At 32.1% G+C, this 22,761-nt stretch overlaps 1 protein-coding gene and 1 long non-coding RNA gene across 8 annotated transcripts in view; one reads left to right on the top strand and one right to left on the bottom strand.

The window, feature by feature from the left end:
* The first annotated feature begins 639 nt into the window (after positions 1-639).
* LOC127725357 (2'-5'-oligoadenylate synthase 1A-like) overlaps positions 640-22,761 on the top strand; it is a 308,747-nt gene continuing 286,625 nt past the window's right edge. For 2 of the 7 annotated variants that reach the window (XR_007992948.1, XR_007992952.1), the window contains exons 1-3: positions 1,524-1,788; positions 3,544-3,713; positions 7,018-7,193. Coding sequence is in view for 2 of the 7 variants with exons in the window: in XM_052232294.1 (XP_052088254.1) it covers positions 778-960 (183 nt within the window). In the remaining 5 variants the exon portion in view is untranslated. Of the gene's footprint in view, positions 961-1,523; positions 1,789-3,543; positions 3,714-7,017; positions 7,194-11,597; positions 12,013-22,761 lie in introns of those variants that run through there. The other 5 variants (XR_007992946.1, XR_007992949.1, XM_052232294.1 and 2 more) reach the window with 5 other exon arrangements.
* On the bottom strand, positions 16,307-18,471 carry LOC127725363 (uncharacterized). The gene is made up of 5 exons (XR_007992959.1): positions 18,407-18,471; positions 17,902-18,052; positions 17,191-17,312; positions 16,762-16,873; positions 16,307-16,495 (listed from the first exon to the last, which is right to left on the bottom strand). It is a non-coding gene; the product is annotated as an uncharacterized LOC127725363 (long non-coding RNA).

Below are 22,761 nucleotides of genomic sequence, written 5' to 3'. Positions count from 1 at the left end.
CACATGAAGAATTGTATATTATGTGGCACCGTCCCTTGATGATCATTACTGGCTTTACATAGATTCATTATCGTATATTAATACCATGCTACGGTATCTTCGAAAATGATCATTTTTAGGAGTTTCGACTGATCCGCATTAAGTACGACACACTAGTACCAATATCAGTTATTCATGGTGATTTGCAGTATACCTCATAGTTATATGTTTTGTTTCTATTATCTACAGAGACTTCTCTTTAAGACACAAACTAAATATGCCTTCTGTTTATTTAATTGTCACAATACACTTGCCTTAGCTTGTGGACTTGGATCAATGTCAAAATAATATTAGATTTTTTACAATATGCATATATGGTGCTGTTTTTTTTGGGTTTTTTTTTTTGGTGTTTTTATAACATGTCTATTGTTACATTGAATATATTATTGTTTTGCAAATGTTTATAAGCATATTGTTTCTACGTTATATGCCACACAAGATTCATTTTTATATCATATATATTAATGCCATTACTATTGAGAAATAAACCAACGTATTCCTATACTTTGATTCTTTCATAGTCCCGTAATCAACATTAAAATTTAAATTTAGTAACTTCATGTATATATTAAGAAATTTAAATCGAAAGTGAAACTTAATTAACGTCTACTTCCCAAGAAATTTAAATATAGGTCATTCAAGCTACGCAAAACTACAGGCGTTTACAGTCGACTTTTCATAGTTATATATACAAATAGATTTTATTGTGTTTCCTTTTGAAATATAATCTAGCACACCATGGCAATGGCAAGTGGTTCAATTGATGCTATTCGGAATGAACGTGATTTAGAAGTGTTCATCACAGACCATGTCCAGACGGATGATGCCTACAGAAGTGTATGTAAAGGTGTCATTAAAAATGTCAGTGATATTTTAAAGAATAACATAAAGGGAAAATACAGACCAGATGAAGTCTTAAAGGTGAGAATATGCAATCACAATAAAAAAAAAGATGTCAGCTCCATTTTCTGGATACTCCTGAAGCTTAGTTACAAAAGGTTACAAACTGATAAAATAATAATATACGCAGTAAAATCTCATCAACGATATCACGATAATAATATAATACGCTGGATGCCCGTTATTCTATTCGGATTGTTTTAACCCTTGTATGTGTATGATTGTAAACTATTTAATATGAATTACATTTTGGACATTGAAATAAGCCATTTCAGCTACATGTATACCAATTTTCAAATGTTTTAGCAGTTCACAAGACGGCAGATTTTGACTACTATGGTACGCTGGATGCCCGTTCTTTTGTACTGATTCATTCTATCATCTAATTCCCAGATGCTTCATATTTCCACGCAATTCCCAAAAATACTAAATACTATAACAAAAGAGAAATAACAAAACAAATACTTATGCATAATTGATATGTTACTATCTTGTCAAAATCGTTGTTTTTAATATTTCTCTTACACAACTTCAGAAATATAAGTCAAAATATATTAATCCGAATGCAAATTATTATAATTGCAAAAGGAACGGCTATAAAAGGAAAGTCAGATGTAGATTTGGTTTTCTTATTGTCAAAAAGAGAATATCAATCTGTTGATCAACTTTACGATGACCTGTCGACAATCTTGAGGTATATCAAAGATGCACTGAACACGTGCCCACAATTCAAAAATGTGCGTGTACAACCAAGAGCAGTCTCATTCCAAACAGATTGTAGAGAACCTAAGACTGGTCACGCCCATGTTATAGATGTTGACATTTTACCAGCTGTTAATTTTGGAGATGGTAAGAGTAAATTTTATTATTTGTTTTACGATACTCTTTCGTAAAACGCACATACATTTTTGAAAAGATTTGTACTATTGTTCCATTTCTTACCTAAGGCATCTGCCTCAATCACCAGTAGCCAGTATGAGTCTTATCTGTCATTGTCAAAAATAAATAAGTCGCTAAGGTGGAATTTTAATTGGAATCTCCTCCTTTTTAATGCCTATCTTAATTGGCCAAAATAACGTTTGAGTGACATTATTTATACAACTCTCTTTTATACAACACACTATCTTACACAACTCAGTGCATAATTTATATCATAACAGTATACTTAATAAATGTTAGATTTTTCATGTAAAGAAGCTATACTTTTAATAATATCTATTACTCTTGAGTTATACTAGATAAAATTGTCCTGTCAATTAATACTCAAAGACAAATGACAAAGAAGATATATTTCTTGCAAAAATCAGAAAAAAATTGTATAAATAAAAAAAAAAATACAATAGAGTTCTGTTATATTTATAAATTCAGTGCCAATAAAAGTTATGTGCATTTAATCTAAATTTATTTGTGTAACAATTATTAGTTATGGATATTTGCTTGAAACGATAAGAAAAATCCTTATCTTTAACCTGAATAAACTGCGATAACATTTATTCACCATGATATTGATTTTTGACATTACCGAAATAACGTATTTACATATATATAAACAGGAAAGGTATTTTTGCAATAATGATTAACCTCATGATTATAGTACAAATTAATAGAAAAGTTACCTACGACGAGGGGGGTTTTTAACGATCTTAAATTCCCATGAGGGTCTTGCACGGTCGGTATAAAAAGTTACCTAATTCGTGTTGTTGATCATCTAAAAAATGTATCTTCAATGTTTGTGAATTCAAAATCAAATAGAAATCCGTTGCAAATATATCTTTCTATACAACATGCCTATATCATAATCATTTATTGGTTTAGAAAAAGGAAGATGACAAAAATCAATACAAGTTCTAAAATATAAATATTAAAATACTTTTCCCCAAAATAAAGAAATTCTCAATCTTGTGAAAATCGAATAAATATACTAGAGTAAAGCTATTGTAGATTAAATTTATTGTCTTACACATGTATGTGTAATGGTGGCAACAAAAATGTCATTCTACCCTACAAACAATATCTTCATTTTCACATAACTATCATCAAAATCAAGAGTTAAAAAATAGTTTGTCTATGTTTGAATATAGAAATGCCTCACAAACAACTCGATCATTTGCAGTTTAATTTGGGTAGACACAAATCATAGTTTAGATTCCATTTATCTGTTTGTTATAGGTTTACTGAAAAACTACATAGATAATCTTTTAGAGGTAAATGCTGGTGTTTTGTTTTGCTTAAAAAATACTTTAAACAAGAAACTGAAAACACGATTTCATAAAAATACAATTCATGAAAATTGTTATGTGAATTTATTGACTCACTGATATTGACTCGCATTATGCTACTTTTTCTACTGCAAAAATTGCTTATCATCCTGATGAACTGCAGTCAAGCTAAAAAATTTGTACACCATCAAACCTAAATGAACAACTACATTATGAATGAAATTGTGCACATAACTCCTCCAATCTTTGCACCAGTGATTTCGAACACTTTCATTTAAAACATAGTTATTTCAATCTATTTTAAGTGATTTGTTATCACATCTTAAAAGAAAATTGTAAGACTTGTTATAAAAACACAATTTATGTTATCATGATTTGATTTCAGTTGATATCAAGAGTATCCACTCCCAAATGAGAGAAACAACAGAAGCAAAACGTAATTTGTATACCCCGTCTTTAACAAAATGGCAGAGAGATTTCATCAAGAAAGATAGAACAGAGCAACTTAAAAAGCTAATCAGATTTGTAAAGTACTGGAAAAATGTTTGTGTTGAGGTATCGTCAGTTAACTTATTGAAAAAGACGCGGAAAATATCTAGCGGACATTCTAAGACACGCTGACAACGCCATATCAAAATAAAGGATATGTCTTACTTAAAACAAAATGGTTGTCGATGCAGTAGCGAAAATACCCCCTCCCCTTATCCTTTTTTTTCTAGTTATGTGTTATCCTTTATTTCCTTTTTCGTATTATTGATATTAATCTGCTGGTAGCTACACTGTGCATGTTTTTTATTTTGTGTTTTTATTTAACAATATATTGGCTTGATAGACAAAAGAGGAGATTTGTGTGCACGTAAAATTTGTTTTACGACACCTCGTTTATGCTTGTTCTAAGTCGACTGTCTAAATTATGTGCTGTTCTTTGATGATTGTCTTTCTTTACACGTCCATTTTTTCAGTTGAGTGGGGTACGGATTGATCTTTGATGATATCTATTATTCTGTCCTATAATTGTGGGGAATTCCTGTTATCTCTTTTATGCCTAGATCACAATTTACCAATTTGACGCCGGATTAGCTACGGATAAGATCCGGCATCATTGGTGGCAATCTGTATTGGTCCGTAGATGTCCGTATTGTAGCCGTAGTCATACGCTGTAGTACTTGTATATCCGTGACAGTTTTTGAACATGAGCAAAATTTGACCACGATTCAACGACCGTAGTATATCCTTATTTAACCGTATTAGAACGTAATGATCCGTTTTAGTCCCTATTAAAACCGTATTTATCCGTACTTGTTCGTAGGCCCGAAGAATTTGTACGGTTAGTTCCGGAGAACTACGTACAAGTACGGTTACACCACGTATTTGTAAGGATACAATACGATTTGTTAAGAATTTGTCACGGAACGGCACGATTTCATTACGTTGCATTACGGATAGCTAGGTATCAGCCAGGGTTCTAAAAGTGTTTTACGGTTAACTACGTTACAACACGACAAAATACGGAATATTACGGCCCACGACAAACTGTAATCAGGCTTCTGTATAAATACTCTCTACGTATAGGGCTAAACGTTGTATGTTTCTTGCCGTAGATGTATACATAACATTATCCAACATGAACAATAAACAACTGATGCTTGCAATTAATTGGCTGGAATTGGATATTGATATAGCACAAAATGCCAGGACAGTGGTCGAGCTACTTGATGATAGACGTAGAGGTGACCGGATGCAGAAGAGATGGTCGACTAGGGACTGGCTTCTCCAAAGACATATCTATGGCCAGTATGAGGCCTTCATGGCTGTACTTTGTAAAGAAAATCCAGCTGTATTTAAGTACTTTGTAAGAAGACCAACATATGTTTCAAGAACTGCTACATGTTGTTGGTCAAAGGATTACGACGAACACCACCTGGTACAGACAGACAAATAAATAATTTAATAACACAAAACAAAAAAATCATCGATTTACTGCCATAAAGAAATGATCAATCACAAGTTTAATTATAAATGATTAACGGCTTAGAAAAGTTGGCGGTTCATATTATTCCGTAACAGACCGTTCTCTTTCGTACTTACCCTTACCTATACCGTAGCAAACCGCTGTTTATCCGCAGTACATACGCCCCTACACGTGTCGTTGTGTATTAAACCGTGTCATTTCCGTATCAAACCGTGTCGTACCATAAGAATCCGTATCGCTCATGTCGCCAAATGACCCCTTTCCCTCATTATCATTGGTAGATACGTCAAAACCCGTAGTCACACCGTTGTGCATCCGTATCGTATCCGTATCGGACTACGGAAACTGCATTTCCGGGATCATCAGTGAGATCTAATCCGTAGTGAAACCGGCGAGGTGAACCGTGAATATGTGACCTAGGCATTAGGTGTTATTTAACTAAAAATTAAACCACCAATCTAGATTAAATTTCAATTTCTAGACTAAATGTCTAGATCGCATAATAGTACATCACTTTGACAGGTTATTAATTTAACTTTATAAAAAAGATCTTAAAGTATTGTTTGTATCGCTATTATTTTTAATTTGGTAATATTGTGATGTTTTTCCACTACCCTGGCTGTGATGAGGAGAGCAAAAAAAAATACAAACATGTTAAAAACCCCGTCACATTTCCAAAATCAGGAGTCTCCAGTCAAAACGTTTTTGTTGGATTCTGTTTGTCATATTTTTTGTTCGTAGCTGAAATCAGGCAAATATTTTTTTTATAATTGTTATCCAATTAACAGGATTTTTAAAGCTTTCTATATATTCAACGATTTTTTTTTTATTTTTGTAGGTCATACACTAACCTGGAGTTATTGACGTCCGTACCCGATCGTCTTTTGCTTGATAGTTGTCCCCTTTGCAATCATATCCTAGTTTTCGTATATTTTTAATTGAGTTATGTAGTGTTTATATATAGCCATGCGAATTAAAACGAAGGTAGAAGTTGTTAAATGAATGTGACATTCTTCTATCAAAACATTTAAAGAAACAAAAGAAAACAAAATTATTTCTAGTATTTCTAAGTTGTTGCTACTGTAAGTTTGCCAACCAGATAGAATTAAATAAAACTGATGCATCTTTTGAACTCATAATAAAGCTACACCTTATGATAAAATGAACCTTAATCAGCCTTCACGATTAACCTTTGAGTCCAGAAGCCCAAAGCTCAATTTTTGGAAATTTTAGTTGGATTCTGTTGGCCTGTTTAGAAGAATTTTACAAGTTTGAAAGCAATTTTACAAGCCATTGCCGTAGGACTTGTGGTTAAGCGTGAAGACTGCCTAATAACTTATTTATTCTAATTCCCGAACTAACCTTATATTTGACATTAACGGTCGGAATTTTTACTTCAGTAGATTTACATTTTGACAACGTATGTCTCTTCAGTGTACTCGAGGCCAAGATATTTGAAAATCCAAAACTTTATACAAACATGGAAGAGCTCGTTGACAGTTGTTTTACAAAGAGGTCGTTCTTTCTTATCTTTAATTTTATAGGAGGAATAAAAAGAGCGAATTTTTGTACCTGAAAAAAAAATCTCAATGCTGTCACGGTAATGTCAATTTTTATATTTAAACAAATTAAAAAAAGTAAACATGTCATCCCTACGGTGGAAGTAGAAACCATATTCACCATTACCTTTAAGATCCGAAATAAAAATGTTTCACTGTCAAACTAATATGGCTAAAGGGTACTGATACCAAATTGAATTTATCATTCCAAGCTCAGGAAAGTACGTAATATACATTTATGTAGCTTCATTTTAATTCTAAATGCTATATACAGAAATGCAAAAATGCAACAAAAACTGAAATTGATTGTACTTTCTTATTTTCCCAGAAGTCTCCATCATCGTTTGGACTTGAACTACTGATAATTTTTCTTTGGATCCAGGACCGCAATCCTCAACAATTCCAGCTGACAAATGCATTGAAGAAAGTGATGGAAACTATTGCTAATACTAAAAACATAAGAGTTGAATTCTTGGAATATTACAACAGGGATTTTCAGCAAAGGTGAATTTAGTTTAAGGAAATCGGGGGGTTTTTTTTGTTAAAGGAAAGGGTCCATATGCGGTAAATAATGACCCTAAAGTTCTTAGAATGCCAATGCCGTAATTATCACATAACCAGTCTATGGAAAGTGCGAATCGATAAAACCGTTTCTTATGTGGAGTTGCGATATTTTCTTTTGTAAACAAGATGCATTATCGGGAAATTTCAGACGAATGTTGACATTTGTAGGAATTAAAGAAAATTCATCAAAAAGTACTTAATATTTCTCTTTAAAACATTGACGTTTTTAACAGGACAAAAGTATATACAACTTGCCATGTATTTTGAACATTGTATCCCAAGTATGTTGTATTTATACGAGTAAATCTGTATTTGCATTAAATATAACACTATTTGCACGATCAATAATTTTGAGGTGTCCAAATACTTTGACAATCATGTACCAAAGACAGTGGAATGGCCATTGAACGTATTCGATTGCATTCAACGCCATTATCACTTGTAATAGGATAATAATGCTATATTTTCTTATATGAGTGCGACGTTTTTCAAATAGCAAAGTTATATACTTTTATATGAAAAACTTTTCCCATGCGATATTTTTCTAATAGAAATGCGGTACTTTTTTCATATGAAAAACAATACGATAATAATGGCACAATACATCCAAACAAAGCAGAAACATCGACAATTATTCATTACAGGTTCATTGTTAAAGGCAAACTATCACCGACATTTTGTATATAATGCACGTATATAATAAACCAATTATATAATACCTTTACAAAGAAGTAGACACGAAGTTCAATATCCACTGCTTAGAAAATAAGCTGGCAACGCTATGGCTAAAAAAAGAAAAGACAAACAGACAAACAATAGTACACAAAACAAAACAGAGAAAACTAAAGACTCAGCAACACGAACCCTACCAAAAATGGGGGTTATCTCAGGTGCTCTGGAAAGGTAAGCAGATCCTGCTCCACATGCGACACCTGTCAAGCTACTCTTATAAAATACGTTGATAAGTATCAAGTGATATGGTATTGCAAAATAGCGGATTTTTAATTGACTCTTATCTAACACTTATACATTACCAAATTAATAAACCGTAAATGTCCTAACCCGAAACTTGACCGAATGTAAAATTTTCAAATAGGAACATGTTTTGTCATTACAAAGGATAGACGAGACTGTTACCGGTATAAACAACACAGACATTGAAAAATTAAATAGTACCACACTCAAACCTAAAGTAAGAGCAACACGAACCCCTTTAAAACAAAACTAGAGGTGATATTAGGTGCTCCGGAAGGGTAAGCAGATCAGAATAATCAGAATTTTGAAAGATATCATTTTGACGTTAAGAGGTGAGCTAATCATTGCTACCTCATATATACTGAAAATAATAGTTACAATAAAAACATACCGCAACTACATTAAAAAAACATCGCATCAGCAATAAAATAAATAGCATTTAATTATTTATTTACAAAAGAAAAACGTAGCAGTACAAATTTTACACGGACAAAACCTTTTGCTGTTATTTTGATATTGAGCATGTCGATTTCATGCTCTATTCATTAATGGTATTACATAAAACTCTCCTGTTTGTTGGGTGAATAAATTTCGGACCGAACGTATTTATGTATTTTAATATTAAACGAAAAAAAACATCCTTTTCCTAAAGGAGTGTCTACAAATTTACAATTTCATATTAGAAAATATCGCGACTCCACATAAGAAACAGTTTTTTCTCGATTCGCACTTTCCATAGACTGATTATCATAATAAATTGCATGAAATATAATTTTAAAAAATACTTCTTAAATTTGTCATTGACCTTGATTAAGAAACATTGACAACACAAATAATTAACAGGTACAAGATAATGTTGACCCATATATATATATTTTAATGGAGGAACAGTAAAAAATCTCGATGCGATACTATTTAAACACATAGAAATCAATTTGAACAAAATTTAGAACAAACAAGCAATTTTCTTAATTAAAATTAAAAGTCGTTTGTAGACTCTCATATTAAATATGGACAATAATTATTTCCATTTTAATGTATTTTGTATTAGCATAGTAAGAAGATAAATGTTATTTTCTATAATCGACAAAAGAATCACGTTGACATACAAATAAAACATGAAATTCATCACCAACAAGTTCATGGCATGAATACCAGTGTTTATATATCCAAACCCGTTCGCTATGCCCGTGTGTGTAGTGGTGTTTTGCATTTCAATGAACGTAATCTATGTATTACTGGTAATCATTAAGTCAAGGATTTCGTTACCACAAATTACTTAAATCCTTATAAAGTTTTTCCATAGATACAAAGATTTGGTTTAAAAGTTTAGCTGCACCTGTAGAAAACTTATTCAGACGACAAAGCACATCCTATTTTTTCGGTGGTGTTGTTTATCGAGCCCGTAAACATAGATATGATCCGGGTATAGTTATCGATCGTTTGAATAATCGTATTCTAAAATGTTTCCAATTTTACCTTGTAATTAGATTTTTAAAGAAAGTGGTGACGTTGAAATCATCTCTCCGAAAAGTATACGCATGTTATCTCGAGTTGTTTGACCGTTATCTGTTTCACATACAGATGCCGAAAGATTTGTTCTAATTATCGTAGTCACAACCCAATCCTCTTATTCCGGGATGTGACCTACCGTCTTCTCGCCGGGTTTGTACTTACAATATCAGTTATTCAGTCTTTCTATATTGTGTTTTCTATACTGTTTTTGTCTTTTTCTTTTTTAGCCATGGCGTTGTCGGTTTATTTTCGACTTATGAAATTGAATGTCTCTTTGGTATCTTTCTCCTCTCTTAAATATTTTTTAAGATCCGTACTTTGTGTCTTTCGTGTTTTTGTGCTTTGTATCGATCTGATGAGTTAAGCACTTTTCGACTGATTTTCATAGTTTGTTCTTATGTTGTGCTGTTCTACAACTGTGCTTATTAGGCGGAGGGTTTGGCTTCTGCAAACATATTGGTCTTACACATTCTATATATGTGCCTGTCCCAATTGATTGGGAGCCTGTAATTGAATGATTGTCGTTTGTTGCTGTTATCATATTTGGTTTTCGTTTATTTAATTGTACTTTAGTCTTGTGTTGTACTGTTGCACCGCTGTTCCTGGTTATGATGAGGATGAGAGACCGCTAACATGTTATAATCCTCAACTATCTGTATGTGCCTGTCTTAGTAAGGAGCCTGTTATTCATTGGCTGTCGTTCCTTGCTGTATTGTTTTGGTACATACATCAGGCCGTTTGTTTTCTCCGTTGAACTGTTTTATATTGTCATTTCGGGGTCTTTTATAACTTGCTATGCGGTAAAGGTTTTGCTTAGTGCTAACGGCCGCATGGTGACATATAGTTTCTATCTTCTACGTCAGTTGGTCTATGGTTGATAGTTTTCTCATTATACCAAATCTTTTTATCTTCATATTGAGTGCTATTGGAAGTTAAACATATCTTACTTATATTATGACATCCTTCGTATAGCACATCGATCAACAGCATTTTGTATATGAATATCGACCGTAGTATCAAGCACTATCTTATAATAGATTTATACTTTCCCAATATTTTAGACAATGACTTTCCAAAAGTGAATATACCTAAACATCTTGGCAACAATTATATTTTGAAGGCTATCAGAATTGTGCAAGACAAACACCAAATAGAATATATGCGTTACTCTTTCATTTGAGATTCTATGAACGTTTAAGTCTATATAATGAGCTATTGTATCATCCTACATGAAATCTTAAGACAAAATTAAAGTATTCTCCTTTTTTTTTTAAGATATACACAATTCCCTAACTAAAGAACTTACTTGTATAACACAATTTGTTGTCTGTTTTTTGTTTGTTTTATGTTTTCTTTTTTTTTTCTTTATTAGGTTTTTTTAACAACGGTGTTTTTTTTTTGTATTTGTTTTCAATTTTTATTGTACCTTTATTATTTTTGAACCTTTTTATACTGTTAAAAAACAGTGATGGTAAATTGTAAAAACAAAAATGGTAGTTAACTGGTATTCAAATCAAGGTACCAAACAAACACTGCAGATATCGCATGAATTCCAAAAGGGGCGTGACCAGGTGCGTCTACAGTGTAAGTGTCTCCTGTTATGCGTGTATTGTCCGCCATTCCAATCAACACTTGGTCAAAATATCACAATTGGAAATAGAAAACAGTCGGTAAAATTACAGATCTGACGACCATTTTAGCATCTAAAGACATAAGACATATTATTAGTGAGTTGACACACGACACATCATATCGGTCAACCAATTTGTCATGGTGACCGTTGAATTAAGGTGGTGTTGATATCATTGGTCCTTCCTCCGAAAATACTTGACACTACTTTTCTTATATTTTAAGGGATCATTCTGTTCCATACATCATAGATCCAGTCAATCCGTATTCAAACGAAGCTGCAAAATGTCGCTGGGATGATATAAGCCGGGAGGCGAACAAGTTTCTACAAAAACCCTTGTTGAAAAATGCTACATCGAAATTTATTTTAACTGAGTAAAATACTTGATTGATATAGGACTTGGAATTAGAAACAATGATAAGAACCTTTCATTTGATGTGTAATTAAATTTCTTTGAATCACTTAATTGACAATATGCCTCTAGCTATGATTTACTACACCAGAGAGTGGTATTTTATATTTCTTTTTCATTTGCCTTACTTTTGTCAGTTGTATGTGTATAAAAGTTAAGAAATCAAACTAATAGTTAAGATTATACACTCTTATATCTGACTGTTTATTAAATTGAATCATACCGAGTTTCCTTTATTTGAAGTGTTTCTATATAAAAATATTTATAGAGAAATGTATTTATATTTCATTACCTTAAAGCCTTATTAATTATAACAGTTTTAAGTAATGTTAATGATATCAATAGAAACATAATTCGTTGCAAATATTGGAATTTATTATGCAGAAATAGGCCATCTCAATTAACTCCCTCGCTTTCGCAAACACATTTAATCACCGAACTGTTAGGAAAAACGGGAAAATTCTTGCATTATCATAACAACAAGAAACGTTTTTCATAAAAACGTAAATGATAATGATTTTTTTTTTAAATTCAATCGATGATTTGTCTTTCCTATTGTAAATTGGATGGTAATCTTCCTCTGACACCATCTTACGGTACCTTGCGTTTATATATCCCCAAAAAATGAAAACAACACGTTATAAATTTCATACGTCCGAAGCGCTTTTCTGGATTTATCTTCATCAGGAACGCTAAAAGCCGAATATTTGAATGCCAAGGATGTATAAGGCAACTCGTTCGTTATGCCCGTGTCTGTAGCAACTTTTAGGATTTCAATGGACGTAATCTATGTATTACTGGTAAATTATTAAGTCAGGGATTTCGTTACTACAAATTACTTTAAACCTTTACTAAATTCTTCCATAGATACAAAGATTTGGTTTGCAAGTTTGCCTGTACCTGTAAAAAACTTATTTCAGACGGAATAGCACATCCTAAGTTTTACGGTGATGTTGTTTACCGAGCCCGGAAATTTATATACGATCCTGGTAAACTTATCAATCCTTTAAATAAACTTATTCTAAAAGATTATCAATTCAACTCTGTATTATTTTTACTGGTATGAATATTGATTTTGTTATCAGTAAATTAAAATCATACTAATAGTTTTGTTATACACATATGGACTTTAACGGCAATACAATCTGTCGATCCTTTATTTTGTCGATACACAAGATAATGTTTTTCTCTGACTATTAATGACGTCTTTACACTAAATCCATTGTATGTTGGATGTGTACTGATTGATATTTTAGTCTTAGATACATGATTTGTTTTATTAGTTGTTATTGGCTTTGAACTAGCTGGCAGTAACTACGGATACTCTCAGATCTGTACTTGGTCTCCTTTTGTTATTAGGGATGAGGGATTGATAAATACCCTGCCACGTCCGGTCTGTGTTTATGTTTGATGTTATTCTGTTTTATATCGATATATCGATCTGATGAGTTAAGCCTTTGTCAACTGATTATTATAGTTTGTTCTTATGTTGTGCTGTTAGACCACTGTCCCAGGTTAAAGGGGGGAGGGAGGGAGCGCTCACAAACATGTTTAACCCCGCCACATTCTTTATGTGCCTGTCCGAAGTCAGTCAGCCTGTAGTTTATTGGTTGTCGTTGGTTCATTTCAGTCATATTTGCTTTTCGTTAATTGTTTTGTTATAAATTAGGTAGTTAGTTTTCTCAGTTGAATTGTTTCATATTTTTCATGTCGGTGCATTTTACAGCCGACTTTACGGTATGGGTTTTTCTCAGTGTTGAAGGCCGTACGGTTGTCTATAATTGCTTACATCCACTTTATTTGAACTTTGGTGTATAATTGTTTCATTGGCAATCATACCTCATGTCCTTATTTTTATATTAAACACACAAATAAACCTCAATCTGCACTCAATGCTTGGACGTTTTTGTTTATTTCCCAAAACAATACCATGTTTTAAAAGGTTATTTCAAAAACGGAAAAATGATATACAAGCTAGTTCCCGTTGCATATTCATGTATATGTTTCAAATCACGGGACCAAGACCTTATATCAAATTCTATTATATTGTATCTACTTTTGTATGGATTTTGACATGTTTACATTTGTGTTGATTGTAAATCTTTGATATTTTCTGTATCGGCGCTTTCCATTACGCAAGTTGGGATTTCTTTTGTGCCAATATTACATGTGAAAAAGGTTAAGAAAAGTATATACATATTGACTACTTAGTTTATATCAAATATTATTTTAGCCTCTTCCGTTCTGATTTATCCCTGCTTTCTTACAAGGGGAGGTGGGAATAGGATGTCGAACAGAAACGTTATCAAAAATGTTAATGTTATAAATATCTACAGTTTTTGTTTACATAACAAAACTATGTATAGTCATCATAAACTAATAAAAGTAATATAATATGTCTGTCTTTTGGTTACTTTAAGTTATTTAGATCTCAATGTGTTTCTGTTTTATACATCCTTAGCTTTTAAAGTTTTAGCTTTACGTGTTCTTGCTGGAATTAAACTTAGTGAAGCGCTTTGCACGCATACAGTTAATAAAGTGTTATATATTTTCATAAAGAACTTAAAATGTTTTTAAATGTTAGCAGAAGCATGTAAACCGATTTTGTCAATTGAAATGGTTTCATTTCGTTTGTCATAGTCACAATAAAGTTTGTTTATCAACAAAATAATTTGCATTGTACATTTTTATTTATAGTTGTTTGAAACTTATGGTAAGTCTTTGTCTGATTGTTTTTCTTTTGATATCAGTACATCGTTCCAACTGGGTATTTTTTTTGTCATAATTTTACTGGCAGTGGTTAATTTGTCATGTCCAAGCGTTTGATAGCTTGCTATGCGGTATAAATTTTATGCATTGTTAAAGGCCTACGGTGATCAATTGTTGCTAACCTTTACGCTAACCTGGTGGAAAGTTGTGTCATTGGTAATAATAAAAGAGAAGCGAATCTTTTTTTTCTTTTTTACCGTCGTAATATTCCTGGTCACTAACGTATGTAAACATGATTATACATTGGTGGTATTTCTTCTTACATTTGACTTTTCTACACTTTACACAAGTATTCCACACTCCAAACTAAGAGACAAATTGAAAGAGTGGGTCCTGCTTTGTTTCTTAATAAAGAATGGCCATCGTAGATACAAGTATCTTGTCTTAGGGAGGGATAAATCCTATTTTGTAAAAAATCATATTGATTCAAACAAAATATTATATGAAACTGACTGATTTCCTGATTAACAACATATTTGTTACGTTTGGAGGACGTGTTTTTTAACAAACAATCGGCATTCCCATGGAAACCACTTGTGCTCCTCTTCTTGTCGACTTGTTCCTACGATATTCCAGGGCCAGTATTACCTATCATGATTTCCTTAATAGAGGAAGCTATTAAACCAAGAATCTTGAGTGTTGAAGTTGAAATCATCCCATCGTAAATTTTACGAGTTTGTTGACCGTTATCGAATATCTGTTTAACAGATGAAGACGGGTATGTTCCAATTGTTGTAGATACAATCCCGTTCATTTTCCCCGAATGTGACCTAAGGAATTATACTTATTACCGGGTTTGTACTTACATGAGCAACACGACCGTGCCACATGTGGAGCAAAATCTGCTTACCTTTCCGGAGCATCTGCGATAAACCCCCAGCTTTTGGTTGGGTTCGTGTTGCTCTGTCTTTAGATTTTTTTATTGTGTTTTGTGTACTGTTGTTTGTCTGTTGGTCACTGCACGGCCGACAAAAATACACAAATTCTATACCGCTTAGCAAGCTATCAAACGCTTGAAAATGCCAAATGTTAAACAAATCACGAAATTGATGTTCAAAACAATAAACGAAAAACAAATTTGATATATAGAGAGCAAAAAACGACAACGACTGAATTGCACGCTCTTGAGTTGGAGAAGCACATACATAGTGCTGTGGGGTTAAAGATGTTTGCGGGTGACTTACTCTCCCCTAACCTGAGACAGTGGTGTAACCGCGCAATATTAGAACACACTATAAATGTCAGTTGAAAAAGCCTGATTCATTAGATTGACACGAAACACAGAAAACAACAACTAACTAATAGATTTAAAACACTAAGTTCCAATGTGAGTGTACTGGTAGATACTGAAAGCTAGTTCAGAGCCAATACCGACTAATGATAAAATCATGTTTTTAAGACGTTGTAACCATTCTGAGAAAGACATGATTTTCACAATGTTTGTTTTTTCGTAATTTCTCTCGATTAGTCGATGTGTTTGTAGTTGATGTTTTTCATTGTCTGTGGTGCTGCCAAATTTGTCTTGGTAATTTTTGTTATCTATTCAAAAATATTTCAAAAATACCAGTAAGAGATCCGTATTTGAGCATTTTGCTTATTTGTGTAGCAGTCCTAAATTTTGATTATTGAAATTTTTTTTTTACCATATTATTTGAATAAAAAATGCAATTGAAAACTGCGATTGCACTCAAAGGCATTAAAATATCCTTTGTATTGATTCTTGTTTATCTTTTTCATTTTAAAGAAGAGAAATTAAATTCAAAAATGCTTTATTCAGGAAATAAATCGAATAAAGTGGATACTATTCCTCAGTCTAAAAAGGAACGCAAGTAGCAGATGTCATCGTTGTATTGGTCTATATAACTCTCAATATTGGACACAGCATCAGGACTCCTAGAGCTGAAGTGATCATAATTGCATGTCTTTATACTCTGTAGAATACTAAACGAATACAAACTAACATTAGATAGAGATCTAGAGTAAATGGCAATGAGATGATTAATTTCAAAAATAGATAAAGCTTCTACGAGTCAACATGCATTCGTCTACAATAGATCAGATTTATTTTTGTAATTTTAAACACAACAGATGGGACCTGTGGTATAACAAGAGAGTTAAAAAATGCATTCCTGGTTTAAAAATAGATCTCCCTTTACCCCGCATCACCAATCAACATTAAATAACGAATAAAGTATTGAAAATTCTACCTGCACTTATCCAAATCGACAGTTTTTTCACTCAAATATTTTCCCATGCAATTTATAAAGTCTTCTTGTTCAGGGCCAAGATCATTGAAACCTTCTACCACATCCATTATATCTACAATAAAATGTTGGTCTTTTTTTAATTTACATAAACTTTTATTATATGTTGTTTCAGTGTTGTGATTGTATAATATATATATGCAAAGATTTCATTGCAATATCGGGTATCAATTCTAAATTTCTAGTCGCAAATATTCAGGTCTGGCTTCGATTTGTTTATGTTGGTAAACAATGGTAAAAAATGGTACTGATGTTTTAGGTTTTCAAATTCATGGCATTTATAGTATGTATGCATTGAACAAATTTAATTGTTTAATTAATATCCTTACTTTATACTATGTAAGAGATTAAAAAAAAAATAAATACAAAAACCTTGGATGTTCTTATGGCAAGCAGCCGTGACAACATTCTGGAAGGTACTATATAACTTGGTGTAAGCTGCACACGATGGAGGCACACCGGAATCTATACATGTTGCAATGCTCAACAAAAAACTGTAATTAAACGATATTTATACATTTACTTGTAATCTTAATTTACCTTGCGAAAATGTTATGTTGTGTAAGAAGGTGTAATGACTACCTTCGTTAACATATGTCTTAGTAGCGTGAGGCAATTTATTTGATACATATGTGAATGCATGATGTTGAGTATACAATTCCGACAAGAACAAACACACAAAACCAATCTTACAAAAGAAAACAAAAACAACATAAAAACAAATAACATCAAAGACACAGCGTCCATCAAAAGACAAATGATTGGACAATATGTATTACAATATTTAAAGAAGCCTTAGTGCAAAAAGTTTGCGCAGATTCATAAAAACTAACTGCTATTAACACTATATTTTAAAATGGATAAAATGAGCAAGACTTGTTTATTTACTGATGTTTTCTTAACGCCTTTTGACATATATTTGTTGCATTTTCATGATGAAAAAACAAAATAAACACATTTGGTTGCTTTTACGCGTGTACAGAATTAAGCATTTTTTCTATATACGTAAAACATTTTATATAATGTGTCGAATAATTTTGAACTATTGATCTCTTTTAATTTTGAACATGACGATTGTCTTACCTACAGATGTCTGTCACAATATCTTTATTTATGTGTACGCTTCTTCCAGAAGTTCCATTCTTAAATGTAAGGTGTCTTTCAAGGTCGGGTATTTCGGTACAGAAAAATACACCTAAACATTCAGGAATGACGAATTCTGCTTCCAATCCTACTGAAAGTAAGCACAATCAACACCAATAAGTTTTACTAACATCTAAGCGAGGGTTGGAAATGCATTTTAAAACTTTCTACTTTTTAAATCATATCAGTTTTTCTTCTTCTTTATTTATTAAGTAGAAAGCGGAAAAAGGCTCTTAATCATATCTTACCATATTTATTAAATGACATGATTAGAGTCATGTAAATTTCTCGTTTTTGCATGTATTAAAGGAGAGTATCTATTGAGATTATATTCTGATTATTATCTCTAACTTTTTCAAGCTTTCTTCATTCAAACATTTTAGTTTGTAATGAAAATTAAACAAAAAATTGCTCAAATTTAAATGGGCAATAGATTGCAACTTACCTATACAGACACAAAAAAGTCCTAGCAATATTTATAACATCTCGAATTACGTTATTTTGTAAATGATTTCTTTTACCAAATATCAGCAACTGATATAACAGATATTTGACATTTCCGAAGTATAAGTTCAAATAAAGTTGAACAATTTCCCTCCCACATATCGTAGCTGTTGAACAATTATTATTCATTTTATAAATTCATAATGGGTTGTAATTTGAACTAATACAAAAATTCCAATTGCGCTGATAAAGGTCGCATGGAATTTATTAAAAACTCCTATCGTTTACCAGTACTTGGTCGATACAATTGCTGGTCGATACCATTGCTGGTCGATATCATTGCTGGTCGATACCATTGCTGGTCAATATCATTGCTGGTCGATACCATTGCTGGTCGATATCATTGCTGGTCGATACCATTGCTGGTCGATACCATTGCTGGTCGATACCATTGCTGGTCGATACCATTGCTGGTCGATACCATTGCTGGTCGATATCATTGCTGGTCGATACCATTGCTGGTCAATATCATTGCTGGTCGATACCATTGCTGGTCGATATCATTGCTGGTCGATACCATTGCTGGTCGATATCATTGCTGGTCGATACCATTGCTGGTCGATACCATTGCTGGTCGATACCATTGCTGGTCGAATTTAAGTTTCTATAGTAGTCAGTTACTTTATTATATGGCTTTAAAATTTGTACTAAGTTTTGCATCCGTGACTTTTTAATTTTTTGGTAATAGCTTTCCCAATGAAAGTAATTTTTCTCAGCTCGTTTCGGACGAAATATATACAGCGTTGTTTCCTATTACTAACACTGGATTGATAACTCTGCTGATTGACTCTTAGTCTCCAAGGGTATAACCAACTTTGAAGTAAATGTTTTAGATCTGATATGATTTATAAGGTTTTTTAAATCAAATTTCGCGTTAATAAATTTAGAAAATAGTAGAAAATTAGGTTCTTACTTTTTTTATGCAAAGTTGACTTTATATTGATTTGCATACTCTGTTTCGGCTTCTTTTGTGCGAAATAGATCATAACGTTTCTTCATTTTTATACACCCAAGCTTTCAAATGGAAACAGGTTATCCCAGAAAAGCGCTTTGGAAATGAATCAAGAGTAATTTACTAGCTCCTGTTAAATTTTGAACCCTTTTAGTTTTGAACATAACGATTGTCTTACCTGCAGATGTCTGTCCCAATATCTGTATTTATGTGAAAGCTTCCTCCAGACGTTTCGTTCTTAATTGTCAAGTGTCCGTCAAGTTCAGGTATTTCGGTACAGAAAAATACACCTAAACATTTAGGAATGACGAATTCTGCTTCCAATCCCACTGAAAGTAAGCAAAACCAATAGGAATAAGTTCTACTAACATCTCAGTGACAGCTGTAAATCCATTCAATTTTCTGTTACTTTGTATATCATGTCAATTTTTCGTCTTTATTAAGTAAGTAAAAAGTGGTAAAAGGGTCTTAATCATATCCTACCATATTTATTATATGGCATTTTTAGAGTCATGTTAATGTCTCGTTTTAAATTTGCATGTATTAAAGGAAATTATCTATTGAGATTACATTCTTATTATTATCTCTAAACTTTTTCAAGCTTTCTTCATACAAACATTATAATTTTGAATGAAAATAATGAAATTTTAACAAAAGACTTCTGAAATTTTAATTGTCAATAGATTGCAACTTGCCTATACAGATACAATATTTTAAACAGCTGGAATGACCTTATGTTGTAAATGTCTTTTTTTACCAAATATCAGCATCCGAAATACCAGATATTTGACATTTCTGAAGTATGGGTTCAAATAAAGTTGAACAATTTCCCTCCCAAATATCGTAGCTGTTGAACTATTATTATTCATTTTAGTAATTCATAATGGTTTGTAATTTGTAATGTGAACAAATACAAAAATTGCAATTGCGCTGATAAAGGTCGCATGCAATTTATTAAAAACTATCGTTTACCAATACTTGGTCGATACCATTGCTGGTCGAATTTAAGTTTCTATAGAAGTCATTTACTTTGTAATATGGCACTAAAATTTGTACTTAGTTTTGCATCTGTGACTTTTTAATTTTTTGGTATGAGTTTTCCCAATGAAAGTAATTTTCTCAACTCGTTTCGGACGAAATATATACAGCGTTGTTTCCTATTACTTACACTGGATTGATAACTCTGCTGATTGACTCTTAGTCTCCGGTTTCAATAACTCAGTAGTAAATGTTTCAGTACTGACATGATTTATAAGGTTTTTTTAAATTATATTCCTCGTTAATAAATTTAAAACAATTTCGTAGAAAATCAGGTTCTAACTATTTTATGCAAAGTTGACATTGAATCTTATTACAGTAGTTGTCGTCTGTTTATGTAGTTCATACGTGTTTCTTGTTTCTCGTTTTTATATAGATAAGACCGTTGGTTTTTCCGTTTAAATGGTTTTACACTAGTAATTTGTGGGGCCCTTTATAGCTTGCTGTTCGGTGTGATCCAATGCTCCGTGTAGACGGCCGTATCTTGACCTATAATGGTTTAGTTTTATAAATTGTAACTTGGATGGAGAGTTGTCTCATTGGCACTCATTACACATCTTCCTATATCTATTAGATTGATTTGCAAACTCTGTTTCGGCTTCTTTTGTGTGAAATAGATCATAACATTTCTATATATTTATACCCCCTAGCTTTCAAATGGAAACAGGTCATCACAGAAAAGCGCTTTGGAAATGAATCAAGAGTAATTTACCAGCACTGTGTAAATATCATTGCTGGTGGACCTTAGTTTCTAGTGATTCCATCAACTCAATATACAGTGTTTTGGTACTGACATCTTGTGTAATAAATTTTCTTAAATTCTGCATTGATATATTAATAATTCATTGAGAAACTAAGGTTTCAGCTCCTTTATGCAAAATCTACCTTAGAAGAATTTGTCTATTTTGGTCATATAGCGCATCATGTGTATAGATCTAGTACATCCTTTACTTTCAGATGTTTGGATTTCAGCGTTACTGATGATGGTAAACCCAGAAAGATACTTCGGACGTTAAAAAAATTTATTAAAAAAAAAATCTTTTCATTTTCAAGGTTTTAAAACGTAACTGCACATTTTGAATCAAATTCATAACGTTTATATTAACGTTCTGCTTTCAAAGAAAGAAACTTAAATTGGATTTAAATTTAACAAAGAAACTCTATAGAAATAATAAGCAAACAGAGTTTGAATAGGTAAACGTCAAAGTGTTATAAACACCAAGATAAATACTCTGAGGAAAGCATTATATTGTGCAATGCTAAAACTAAAATTCCGGAAAGATGTTGTATTTTGCTCTTTTTTTCATTTAAATAACGTTTTAATGCATTTGAGTAAAAAAATATATAAATTTATAATTAAAACCAATTTGAAAGGTTGGGATTATGGTATAACACAATTATGGTAAAAAGTGTGACATGTGACATATCCGATGTTAGGTGTGAATACAGTGTAAGTGCAGTACTTGATACCTTGATAACAAAACGGTACTTTTCAAAAAGAATCTAAAATAGTTAGTTACTATAAATAAAATTTCTGTGAAATTAATAATTTTAATATCCAAGTGAAAAATATTCTTCCTATTAGACATGTGTTTTACTTAGTATTTAATAAATGTCAAAACGGATCTCAAGCTAAAGGTACCATTTGCCATCTATTAAAGCAAATGCATGATTCTACATTACTCGTTCAATAATCCGTTAAAGCTTTAAGGTAAAGGAAAAGAAGAAATAGAATATATTAACTGAAGATAATAAACCCCACACGCACGTAACAAAAACCATAAGCAAGCTAGGGAATAGCGATGTTGTAAGGATGTAGTTGGGTTTTCAAAACGCATTATGAATATTCATTGCTCGGGACAAATTTGCCGTTTGAGATTGGCAAATTTGACTTTGTTTTGTAAGATGCATTGAGATTTCCCTTCAAATAAATAATGAAAAAAGACAACATAAATGAAACATGTCAAAATATCTCATATGAAAGACATATGCACTGATAATTTACACCAAATAAATTCCAATGTGAAAATAAAATGTTCCAAAGGAAACACTTTTTTTCCACGGGGGAAACCTATTATTATTGATATGGTCATACTTATAAATTAACTGTTTACAAAACTTTGATTTTTTATAGATACTAAATATGTTCTTACCAGGAATATATTACCGTAGCTTCATTTGGCAAAATCTTTCGGTATTTTGGTTCCTCTTCAACTTCGTACTTTATTCGGCATTTTAACCTTTTTTACTCGAAGTTCTTCCGTGAACGTGTTATTTTTTGTTAAGTATAAAATATCTTCCTGGTT

This window comes from Mytilus californianus, unplaced genomic scaffold, assembly GCF_021869535.1.
Source record: "Mytilus californianus isolate M0D057914Y unplaced genomic scaffold, xbMytCali1.0.p SCAF_15, whole genome shotgun sequence".
Classification (NCBI taxonomy): Eukaryota; Metazoa; Mollusca; class Bivalvia; order Mytilida; family Mytilidae; genus Mytilus; species Mytilus californianus.
This window is presented reverse-complemented; position numbering and strand designations above follow the sequence as displayed.